The 12,904-nt window shown below is 37.5% G+C and overlaps 1 protein-coding gene across 2 annotated transcripts in view; it reads right to left on the reverse strand.

Annotated features, from left to right (window-relative positions):
- The window catches only part of LOC134205215 (phosphofurin acidic cluster sorting protein 2), an 84,657-nt gene that overhangs the window by 22,034 nt on the left and 49,719 nt on the right, over window positions 1-12,904 (reverse strand). For both annotated transcript variants that reach the window (XM_062680263.1, XM_062680262.1), the window contains exons 2-3: window positions 6,260-7,064; window positions 5,899-6,202 (exon numbers count right to left, since the gene is read on the reverse strand). In XM_062680263.1, coding sequence (XP_062536247.1) covers window positions 5,899-6,202; window positions 6,260-7,064 — 1,109 coding nt within the window. The remainder of the gene's footprint in view (window positions 1-5,898; window positions 6,203-6,259; window positions 7,065-12,904) is intronic.

Genomic DNA, 12,904 nt, shown 5'->3' on the forward strand with positions numbered 1-12,904 from the left:
ATACTTTTTTTTTACAGTTTTTAGTCTTCTTCGTGTCGAAAGTAATAATCGCTGTTTTTGGAAAATTGCTGGTTTTGAATTGTGCCAGTATTGTACGAAAATGAACATATAAATGTGTACATCGAATCAATCTTACTTGACTACATCCTAGATGCCGTATCTCGATCAATTTTATTACATTGCTATTTTTTCTAGATATAGAGTACTGTTCACACATCTTATTTTCAGTGGGAGTAATTTATAGGACGTTCTATATTAAGATATATTATCTACAGCTATATATAGTTCGTAGCATATGAATACCTTATTATGCGAGATCGATTCCTAGCAATACTGAGAAGAAGGCAATGCCGTGGAATGATTGGAATGATTGTTGCTGCTCCTAGCTAAAGAATAATGCAAATTTTATGTAGAAACATGCTCACCATTTCCCATGTCAAGAATCTCACGGCATTAATATTAGTAGGTAAAGTTTGTTAGGTTGAACCTTTCTTGGACAAACACGATGAAAAGCTAAATATGTGACCTGTGAAGTATTTATTTATTTTATTTCTTATATTGTACAAATCTCATAGAAATGGCAATCAAGTTGTTTGAGCGACATAAATAGTAATTTATTTCGTTATTAGGAGAATAACCTGCATTTGTTTAGATCCCCTCCGTATATGAACAGTTACAAATCCGCCAAATTTTAAGAAGCTATTTATACGATTTACTAGGGATAGGGGAAGATATTTCTAGAAGGAATTCGCCTAATTCTGTAAAAGAATATAACGGGTGGCAACTAAAAAAATGGAATGAAAAGCTTAGGCACAGCTTAGTCTTGCTGGTATGTACGGATCTGCCACATCGATTTTCAGAATGCTTATGAGTTACTTCGTGTCTTTGGCCTTACAATCACCTTTGTATACAATGGAGCTCAGTAGACAAAAAAATGCTATGTCAGTTTTCGAAACATTTTCACGCTCAAAATGTTCGATCGTATACTTTTCCCATGATCTTTGTTCGCTTGAAAAATTTACAATGTGCTCCGAATTGGTCCTGGTTCAACGGCATGTTGTAAGTAATGATGGTGTGGAAATGTGTAAGCGGCAATTCTAAGGATTCATTCGAAGGTTTCATTCACATAAAGTCATTTCTGCGAAAGCATTATTATTCCGATAGAAAAGTATTGAAATCATTCCAATTTTTTAGTTGCCACCCGTTAGAGAAGAAAATTTTACACTTCAGTGTGAAAATCATCAGACTTCCAGAAGTAAAGTATTCAAATTTCTAGAACTAATTTATAAAACAAATTCTCGAATCCATAGAAGATTTTTTTTTTTGTAAAATTTCATTTGAACTCCGGAAAAGAATTCATCTGCATTTCTGAAAATAAAATCGTCTGCATTTCTGGATAGAATGCATCTGAATCACTGGAAGAAATACGTCTGAATTCCTGTAAAAGATTTCCTGCAAGGAATTCGTCTGGAAGAATTTCGTCTATTTCTGAATGGAAGTCATTTGAGTATCCAGAAAATGTCTGAATTCATGTAATTAAATCATCTGGATTCCGTGGTCTGAATTCCTGGATGAATTTGGTCTGAACTCCGGTTTCCTGGTAGACACTCATTGAACTTCTGAATGAAATTCTTCTGAATTCCCGAAATTCCTGGAAGGAAATCGTTAACTGAAAGCAAGTCGGAAAAATCGTTAATTCTTGAAGAAATGTGTCTTAATTCCTGGAAGTAATTTGTATGAATTACAGGAAGAATTTGATCAGAATTCTTCGAAGGATGTTGTCAAAATTCCTGAAAAGAATGCATCTGGATTCTTGACGGAAATTCGCATGTATTTTTCAAATCTACATTTTTTGAAAGGAGATCATTTCTATTCATGGAATACTTTGGATCTCTTGGTGGTATTGTCCTGAATTCCTGGAAAAAAATAGTTTCAACTCCTGGGAGAAATCTTTTTGCGGTTATCAGCAAAACATTTGATATTAAATTCTGCAAGAACTGAATGATTATAATACAGGCCGGACTCGATTATCCGGAGGCTCGATTATCCGGGGCTCGATTATCCGGAGAAAATGGCTCGATTATCCGGAGTAATATTTTTACCCATCTTACAAAAATAGAAATATGTATTATCAGTGTGTATCCGTAACGTATCCAATATGTGCAAGACACCTAGTAATTATAGTGCCTTTCTCGCTTTCCTAAGAAACTTTTCACAAATTACGTAACGCTTTAAGGGGAGGGAGGAAGTCAGACCAAGCGTTACGGTCCGTACAGAAAAAAATAAACCTTACAAAAAAAAGGGTTGCGAGAGGGAGAGTGGCGTATCAAAATTATCAATTTCGCGATACTGATTTTGTGAAATAACCCTAAGGGAACGGAAATCAAGAACATTCATAAAATGGCGAATTTATGAATTTCAATTCAAAGCACCGATATTTTTTAATCATTTGTATGTACATTATGAGTACAGCATTGACATTGTGACCCATGCTACCAAATGCTCCTCCGGAATATCCGGAATGGGTTGGTTTGCAAATTACGTAACGCTAAATTTGATGATTTTGAACCTCCCCATCGTAACGCTTTTTGTGTGGAAGGTTTAATTGGTTTATCGTGACGCACGGTCTGACCGGCTGCCTCTCCTTCCAGTGTTTCGTAATTTGTGAACAGCCTCAATATTTATATGGAAAAATGGTTATTTCGCCAACGGTAGTCCATGTATAGATTCAAACACTGGAACTGCTGTACGCATAGTAACAACAAAAAATCCTTGTGTTTAGGGAATATCCATTAATTAGGTAACGCTTAGAGTGGGAGGGCTCCCTGAAGTGTGACAATCCTTACACTTTTTTTTAGATAGGGTAAAGGATGTATTTTGGACCACCCTTACGGGGACCACCAAGAGGAATTTGCACTCAGTGGTCCAAAATATGAGATTACGAGGTGAACGGGCCCAGGACCGAAAAACTCATTAATAAAGATAATAATAATAATAATGAGCCGTCGAACTGGTGGTTCAAAATACCTCCCCTACCCTACCTCATACAAAAAGTGTGACTTAGGGGGTAGCGGGATTGAAAATGGCCATTTTTTGCATTACGTAATTAATGGATTTTCCCTTAATTATAAAATGAATATTTTCGTTTTCTAAAGAATCACTCGGTGGGCAAGGTGATCCATACACAATGTCATGCTCAGAACGTCGAACAATAACCCGGTGAAAATGGTTCCTGATAGGGATCCGCAGGGGACAAGAAGGCGAGGTGCGCAGAGAGCAAGGTGATTAGATTTGAGGTCCCCCCGTGGACTGCAAAGCTGGCGACGTGCAAATACTGATCGAGCTGAATGTAGACGAATTTTATTTACTGCAGAGGCCTTAGTTTGAATAAATCAAATGAGATAAGTTCCGTTGTTAGAATGTCAAATGATGCTACGGAATGAAATTCATTATTTTTTGTTTTATTTCACGGATGTTCCGGAATTTTCGGAAGCATGTATAAGCCATAACATAAAGTGCATACTCATAATACAAAAACAAATGCACCAGAAAAATCTTGGTGCTTAACGATAAAATTTTGAAGTTTTCATTTTTTGGAATGCTCCAGATTTCTCGAAGGATCACACGGTGGTTAGAGGTGTGCGCCGTCACCGCCGACAGATTATGGCAATGCCGTTGGAACTCCAGAGGATTTCTCGTGAAAAGGGTATTTTTCTTGAAAATTCCTTACATTTTTTCGTTCAAAAATCGAAAAAGCTTTTCGTAAAAGCTTAGAAAATTTAATGAAAATTCTGAAGAATATTCTTCGAACACGCAAAAACACTACAGTTGAAATTCTGAGTAAATTTCCTTAAAAATTAGGAAGTTTTTTTGTAAAAAAAAATAGGAAGATCTTTTAGTAGAATTTAAAAGAAAGAAAGTCAGGATCTTTGACCAGAGCTCGCACAGACTGAATACTTAACACTTAGCGTTAACACACAGCGTTAGACAACGGACAGGACATTCACACAGCACCTAGTGGAGCGTTTCCCGATTCACGAAATGTTTTCTCCTTACTAGGGCGGGAATCAAACTCACACTCCATGGCTAGCAAATACGCTTAGACGACTGACGTCTCTAACAACGCAAATCCCAGAAATTTCCCGGGTAAATTATAAAGAATTTCCCTTGAAAATCTTGAAGAATTACGTGCGTAAATTTTCAAGGATTTCCTGTTGAAATCCACAGAATTTCAAGTTGAAATCAAATGTTTTGACGGGGAAGGGCCGTTTATTGTTTGGCCGAATATGTTATTAATCCGAAACTCGACTGGCATAAAATCATTCGGCCGAAATAGACATATGGCCGATAATGTCGTTCGGCCGAACAGTTCATTTGACTGAAAAGTCGTCTAATCGAATAGGTCATTTAGCCAAAAAGGCCTAGATGGTCGTTTGATAGAAATAACCGTATCGGACAAATGGAATTTGGCTAGATAGCTTTCGGCTTAACGTAGTATTCGGCCATGTGGTATTCGGTCAAATGATTTTCAACCAAACTACCCTTCGTGTTTTGAAAATTTTCTCGTAGAATTTCCGAAGAATTACTAATAGACAACATAAGGAATTTCACGTAGAAATCCAAAGATATTCCGTGAAAAACAAGTTGAAATTCCGTTGGAAACAGTTTTTGTGAAACTTCAAAAAAAATCACAAGGAAATTCTGTTAAATTCGATGCATGCATGCCCGGTGACATAGACAAACTCCTAAACATTTTTCTGTGAAAAAAGAAACTCCCGTGAAAACTTTAGAGCAATTCCTGTTGAAATTTTGAAAAACTTGGAAAAATCTTCTGGGACAGCTCATTAGATTTTTCCGGGGAAATTAAAAGGATTAATGAAAAAAAAAACTTTACGTTACGAACGAAATAAAAAAATCGCCGACCAAAATTATGACAAACGTTGCCGCCGACAATTTGCGGATTGCAAAAGTTAAATTTTCAGCAATAACAAAAAATGGCTCGATTATCCGGAGGGTTCGATTATCCGGAGGGTTCGATTATCCGGAGTGAAATTTTTTTCAACACTCCGGATGATCGAGTCCGGCCTGTAGTTCTTCATCGTAAATGGTGCCATTTTGCTCCAAATTACTGCTTTTCTATGTTTCTTCATCAAACAACACAACGAAAACAAAGGCATTTTAATTTTCAAGAGACGAAATGAAAATGTAGTGTGCTCCCGGTCACCTGTCACATTATAAGCAATAATGATGGGAATGTTGTTTTCTTTTAAAAACTTAATTTCTAAATAGTTTTAAAACATCTGTGCAAACAACTTGACTGGTCGATAAAATTGTTTTTGATTTTCGAGTTAGAAATATTAATATGTATGTAACGGCATTATTGAAGCAGAGATAGCTTATTTACAGTACTTTTTTTAATACGCTTCCATACGCTGAAAATTTGGGGAAATTCCTTTCATTCCTTTTGTAGATGTCGCGTAATTTCTCCCAATGAAAATGAAAATCTCAGTACTGTTCTTCATACATGTTTTCATATAAACTTCCAAATTTAATCCAGCGCATCAGGGCGCCAATAAACGGGCGATCCATCATAAAACAAATTGAATAAGTGTTATTCATACCTCCCTTATGGGCATACTGGCAGTGAACTGCACAATCAAATTTTAACCTTTGGATATGTAACGGTTTTGTTTTTTTGGAACACACATTTATAGTAAGTACAAGACCATGCTATTAAAAAACCTTCCAAGTTTCTTTCACACAGACAAACACTTGAATGAATACAATCAAAGAATATTGTTCGCACTCTGCAACGAAAGTATAAAATCTATCTAACCAACGATTCCACGATCGATATTAGCGAAAAACAAATAAATAACATCTTCTTATATAGTTTACCTCGGGTACTTTTTTGTAGAGAACTGAGCTGAACAGCGGACTGCTGGTGATGCAAGGTTGGCTTGGCGTTCTCGAAGAATGGCCTCAAGGATGGCTTTGGCGTAGAACCAATGGACACACTATCCATATCTTGACCAGAATCATCACCTTCGCCGCAGGATAATGATTCCAGTTCCTGGAATAATGCGTCCAAATCGCGTTTGCCCCGCAGGGTTTGAGCTCGTTCCTGCACGTCTCCTTCCAGCTCGTCAGGAACTTTAAACCTCTTTAGTAATGATATGATGCGTTGTTTGAAATTTCGTTGCTGTAAAATTTAAGGTTTGAAAGCCGTTCGCTAAATTTAAAAGTAGGCATAACATACCCGGCTCATTTTAGCCCGAGATCCTTTATCTTTTCCTATATTATCAAAATCGCTATCACTGTCAACTTGATTCGATGCTAGCAAATTGCCTTCGTCCCCTTCGCCATCGTTATCACCGCGGTCGAATTTTTTATACGGGTCTCGCTTTCCAGCGTAATTTCGCTTCGCTGCATATCCGGATAAGCCATCATCATTTTCGTCTCCGGAGCTAAACTCCTGCTCTTCATCCTCATCGGAATACTCATTGACCCGGTCCGTTACCAATAGACTGTTGTTGTTTTTATTGTCCTGATCCACCGGAATGGAAGAGACCTGTGTGGCACGCAGAGTAGCTATCGTAAGTCCCTGACGACCTGCCTTTCCAGATCCGTTAAGCTCTACCGTCATGTCCATCGACTTCTGCAAAACTGCATCCATCCGAATCACACCTTCAGCTAATGTTTTATAACCTAATATAGTACGAGTTTTATATTTCTTCCGTCGCTGCAGCAAAATCAGCAGCCTGTTGCCGTCCCGTTTGATAAAGTGCGGATACTGCAGACTGAAATGGAGATCAAGTTCTGTTTCCAGCAGAGGGGGTGAATTGAGCTGCCCTCCTTGGCCAGCGATGCCCGGCGTATTACCGCCCATGCTTATGCTGCCGATGGTACTGCCGTAACCGGTGCTCAACGATTGGGGAACTGGAATCTCGTGTGACCGAAGCGTGCGCTTGGAGCTCTGCATCTTCACTGCTAGCGACAGTGACGTGAGATCGGGCGGCAGTGGTGTGAGCAACGATAGACGCGTTATCGTCAGGGAACATAATCTGAAAAAGGGAAATAAGATGTGATTATTAATACTGTTGTTTGTCAAGTTGAATGTTATGTTACTGCAGTTTGTTAAGGGGTCCGTTTTTGTCAAAATAATAACATTCGGTCTTCTAAAATTCAATCAGCAGAAAATCAAAGCTTTTATATCTTCAGTAGCACTTTTGTAACAGTTTGGGAGTCATGCCAACATTTCAGGCAATTTGAAGGGGCGAATGTTTAAAGGTGGTGCAAAGACGATTTCTTTTAATATGTATGGAAAGAAAATCAAAATTTGTTAAAACCGTCATCACAATTTTGAATCGTAGAAATTTCAAATACACTACCAAATGCTCCATTTCTATTACACTCCCGGACATAATTTTTGGATAACCCCTCCAAAATAGACTTCAAAGTAGTTTGGGATTATGTTTGCAGTCTTATGGCCGACTGTCGATCTTCATGGTTTATTCGAAAACTAATGAGTAGGGTTTGGAAAATTTATTAGAGCTGTATGTGCTTACCGATTGGGGAGCCGAAAAATATGACTTAGATTTTCAGAAATAAGTACAGGACCCCTAAATAGTCAGAAAGATGCAACTCGGCAAAATAAGACCAAATTTCAGCCAAAATTTAAGTCTGCAGCAAATTATTTCTTACCACATGGAATTTGTTATGCCATGCTGTAGGCGCCACACAGTGTCACTCAGGTCCAGCTGAGGATTTTGACAATACAATTGAAATTATGCTTAATAAAACACATCTCATATCCGTACGTTACATTAATGTAACCGAACGAGAGAATGAGCAGAGTACGAGAAGTAGGTACCACGTTAATGCCAATGTCAAGAAAAGTAAAAGTCAATTGCAAGCGTGGCGCTATATTTAGAGCACAAGGTACTATTTTTGCTAGCCACAAGTATGTTTAATCAATACTGGCGCGCAATGATGGATGAGATCAAATTAATTGGCTAAAAATAGCATGGAACAGAAATCAAAACCTGTTTCGAATGAATATTAGATTGTTAAAGTCCCTCAGGTAATGCAGGTATTGAAGTTTTTCAATCAATTTCTGTCATTTTCGTAAAGAAAGGCTATACTGTCGATGATTAATTAGAGCACGTAAAAAACATTTGTATTGTCTATGCCTGTTGGCTTATTTTCGGCTCAGTAATTGAAAATTTTCAACAAGGAAATCCAGTTCAGACGAAAAGAATATGTTGAACATTTGATTCAAGAACCTTGACCATCGCACCGCTGTAAAAAGTACAAAACCATCGAAGACAGCACGCTTGCCGTTCACAACCGGGGCGGGGCTGCGTGAATAATTCAGGACCATGCGAGTCCCAGAAGGTTAAGACGCTAGAGTTCGGAATGTGAATCGTGTTTGACATTTGAGACAAAGCGGTAACAAAATATGTTACAAGAGATGAGCAAGTATCAAGAGCTGGAAAATTTCAAGAGAAAAGCAAGTATCAAGAGTCTTTCGATAACTAATTTCAAAACAACCTTCCGTGTGAAAGGTAAACAAAAAGTAAATATTCTGTAGATAGTCTTGAGGAGGCTAAACAAATATTTTATACCTATTTTGTTTTCTTATTCTTAGGCGCTCTAACTCGATAATAAAATAAGCTAAAAAATGCTAATTTTAATAATTTAAAAATTTATCACAATTTTTTCGTTCACGAAAGTCCAATTCAATTCTGAGGTCGTTTAAGACTTTCAGCGTCAATGAAACAATAAGTTAACCCCACGAAAAAATTCACAAAAAATCAAAGAAAATTCAGGGGGTATTTAAAAAGCTGTGAAAGTTTAGGTTGACCGAGAAATTAATGAAAGTTTAGTTGATCTCAGGACGTAAAACAGAATGACAAAAATAAAATTTACTTCCAGGATTTACACAGAAATAAAGTGTAGTTATACATAACATTAATTTGCTTGTTATTGCTTTGTGATGGGGCCCTCCTTAGCCGTGCAGTAAGACGCGCGGCTACAAAGCAAGACCATGCTGAGGGTGGCTGGGTTCGATTCCCGATGCCGGTCTAGGCAATTTTTGGGTTGGAAATTGTCTCGTCTTCCCTGGGCATAAAAGTATGATCGTGTTAGCCTCATGATATACGAATGCAAAAATGGTGACTTGGCTTAGAAACCTCGCAGTTAATAAATGTGGAAGTGCTTAATGAACACTAAGCTGCGAGGCGGCTCTGTCCCAGTGTGATATTATTTATATTACAGATTTTACTCCATGACTAATCAGAACTAGTGAAATTGAGCAGAGAACCACCAAGTGTGGTTTGATACTGACTTTCTAATTATAAAGTGTATGTTTCGTGAACCATAGATTCCATAACATGGGCCACATCTTTCTTATGAACAGAAAAGGGAGATACCGCACCGTATCGGGGAATATTTTGCTGAACTGAGGCAGCTTCTAACATGCTATTAGAGAGGTCCAAAATAAGAGCTGTGTTTTAAACAGAGACACTGCTTAATACTTTGTCATATCAAAATTTCAAAAGCTCCGTCGTGACGATTTTTTGCAGCGAATTATGAATAGAAATTTCGTATGCTTGCGAACAAGATTCAGATAAGGAAACTGTTTCTTTCCCATTTCACTAGACATATAATTCATCTTATCGCAAATCAAAGAAATAGAGCACCAATATCGTCGCTTCTATTTGCTAACATACGTGCTCACTGCTGAAAAACACAAAAATGAGAAACAAATCAAATTCGTTTTCATTACTTTGTTTTTCATGGAATAACAGGGCTGGTAGCGACCGATGCAGCTCAAAAAAGTGACTTTAGTGACCAAAACTGACGAAAAAAGGGACCAAATAGTGACTTTCAGTTGCAGAAAAAGTGACCAAATAGTGACTTTCAGTTTCAGTTGCAAGTTCGATGAGACGAAATTAAGCGTTTTTGGGTCGAATGAGAATCATCTTTCACCTACCACTCTTTTGCCTTAGAACGAACTCAGAAGAGAAATGAAAATCGTACACGCTAGCGAGCGAAACATGGTTATCACTTATAAGACCTGTTTTCTTTTCTGAAAAAGGATTTCTAGGCAAAAATCTACGTGAAGGAGCATTCCCTTCACGTGAGAATCAGTGAAAATTAAGTTCACTTGATTAGCTGAATACCTATTTAAGAAAGATGCACGATTTATCATAGGTGCCACGGAAGTTATTGGAATTTTCAGTGCAAAAAAAACAACAGTACGGATCGCTTGGGTAGTACAACGAGCCTGGGATTGAACGCTCATCCTCCTGCTTATACTATTTAAATATTTTTCTTCCAAAATACGCAGATTTCCCAACTTGCTGTACGTATTCATGAACGATTTTTGCTATGGAATTCGATAGCGCATGCAATCTTCAAAATTGAGGAGACTTGATTCTCTCTCTATAACATCTACTCAATAAATGTTTTTTTAGACCAAACCCTTCATCCCATCTGTCAAATCTACAACAAAAACAGCCGCTTGAGAACAAATTTATATTTTCTTGAATTTGTTTGCCAAACTTCTCAAGTCTCAGAATCAAGTCTCCTCATATTGTGACAACAACTCAAAATCCAATTATCCTGAAATTGTGGTGGAATGTTGGCATTTTTATCAGTGAAGATCATTTAGCATATTGACGGCTTGTGCTGTGAAAAAATGATAGCATTTTGTCAATATTAGGGGAAGTTGTTCAAATTTTGCTAGTCACTAAAAAACATCTTTAGGAGGGACAAACACAGTAAATAATAGAGTAAATAAGGTTTTCAACCAAAAAATAATTCGCCACATAACGATCATTTGTCTAGAGGATCTATAATAAAAGTACACTCTAACAATACTGCTATAGTTCTCGGTAAAACAGCGGAGAATTAAGTCTCCCAAGGAATCAAATCTTCCCACCTTCTCCTACTGTATAAAGTTTGAGCTTTAAAACAAAATCGGAATTAGCAGGTCTCCTGCTTGCATGACTGTATACCAATTTATAAATTGTGACGTGAAACACCTTAGCTACTGGTAAAATGCCAGTAAAAGCAGCGAGTTAAACGGCTGGCGAAGTTTCAGCGCGATCATTTTTTTAAGATCCGTAATTTTATTTCCACCATGATCAAAGCATCATCCGATGGGTACATAAAGTTTTATTTAAAAAAAATCTTAGTCAATAGTTTCAAAATAGTAAATAGTGACTTTTTGCGAGAAAAAGTGACTTTAGTGACTTGAGGTCGAAAAAAGGGACTTTTTAGTGACTTGCCCGAAAAAAGTGACCAAGTCACTAAAAAGTGACCCGCTACCAGGCCTGTGGAATAAACATAGGACCTATGAGATGAAGTTCAGGAGCGGTAACCCTATATCTGGCAACACTGGCGTTTTGGGACCTCTTCTCCTACCTTGAGAGTAAGCTTTGTATGTCGGCAAGATCCTGAATTTTCAGTAAAAAAAACCAGATTAATCTACCTAGCAGTGATGATGTCTTTCTCGTGCATTATAAAATATATTGAAAAAATCACATTAGAAAGGTCAAAAAAGCGCTTCAGGAGAATAGATCACATTTTTTGATCATTTTGCATGTTTTTGCGTTAGTTAAAATGCATTGCCACTATTTTAGGAAAAAAATTTTTTTTTCGGTTTTGGATTTTTTTTTCCAAGGGGGGACCCTTGGGAAAAAAACAATGATTTTTCAATAATTCCAAAATGCAATGTCCGATCGAGCCAATTTTCAATAGCAAATAATGGGACCACATTCCCCGTCGAATGCAACTTGTTGCAAGTAAATCGGATAATGCTAAGTTTCAAAAAGTGTGTCTACAAAATTTGTACACATACACACATACACACACATACATACATACATACACACATACAGACATCACCTCAGTTCGTCGAGCTGAGTTGATCGGTATACAACACTATGGGTCTCCGGGCCTTCTATCAAAAGTTCTTTTATGAAGCAATCATATAGCCTTTCGGTACAACTTTGTTGTATGAGAAAGGCAAAAATACAAAGGGGAAACTACACCACAGTCTGAAAGAGAGCAACTCAAGATTGAGAAAACTGACCTAAATGATTAGCGCGTCATTACCTATAGGATGCGTAAAATAATAGAATTCTGCATTGCCTGATCTGGTCCATTATGGAAACGTGAAACATTAGAATAAAAATATGCACCCATTTATTAATTATTCATATATCAAAGCTGGAAATATTTCCTAAACAGCAATAAAAATGACATAAGTCAATATGAATTCACGCGCCGCTCTCCGCCAGAAAAACAAACAAGAATTACTAATGACACAACAATCATCTCTGCTGATCGCATTCCACGGGACTAGTGAGCATTGGCAATTCAGTTGTGGTACGCTCATGAATGTACAGATACGCATTGGAATTCATTTTTGTTGGTAAAGTGAGAAAATTGCTAAGTATAATAGTGATTATATCCATTTTTTCTATCTCTGATGCTCATTGATTCACGGTTTTGGATTCGATTTGGCAAACGGCGTTTGAGTCGGTTACATCGCACACAATATGCAACATCATTGAACTGTGCCACTATTAATTTGCAGCAGCTTGGTCACTGTTGACGACAAATTTGATAAATTATATCTCGACTTGGCAAGATAAAATACATCCTGACCGGTCGGTGGTGCCTGTGCACGAAATTGCCGGTGAATTTTAACACCCGGTACATTATTCGTTGTTTCTGGTTGTGGCATGTGCTGTTATAAAAATAAGCAGCCCCTCGTTTATCCTCGTGTTACATTTCAAGAGGCATCATGGGGATAGCCCCGAATGAAATGCTAAGGATATTATTTTAAACACATTTATAATTCTTGGTGTAGGGTGTTTGTGCCGGTAGT

The sequence above is a fragment of the Armigeres subalbatus genome, chromosome 1 (genome assembly GCF_024139115.2).
Source record: "Armigeres subalbatus isolate Guangzhou_Male chromosome 1, GZ_Asu_2, whole genome shotgun sequence".
Taxonomy (NCBI): Eukaryota; Metazoa; Arthropoda; class Insecta; order Diptera; family Culicidae; genus Armigeres; species Armigeres subalbatus.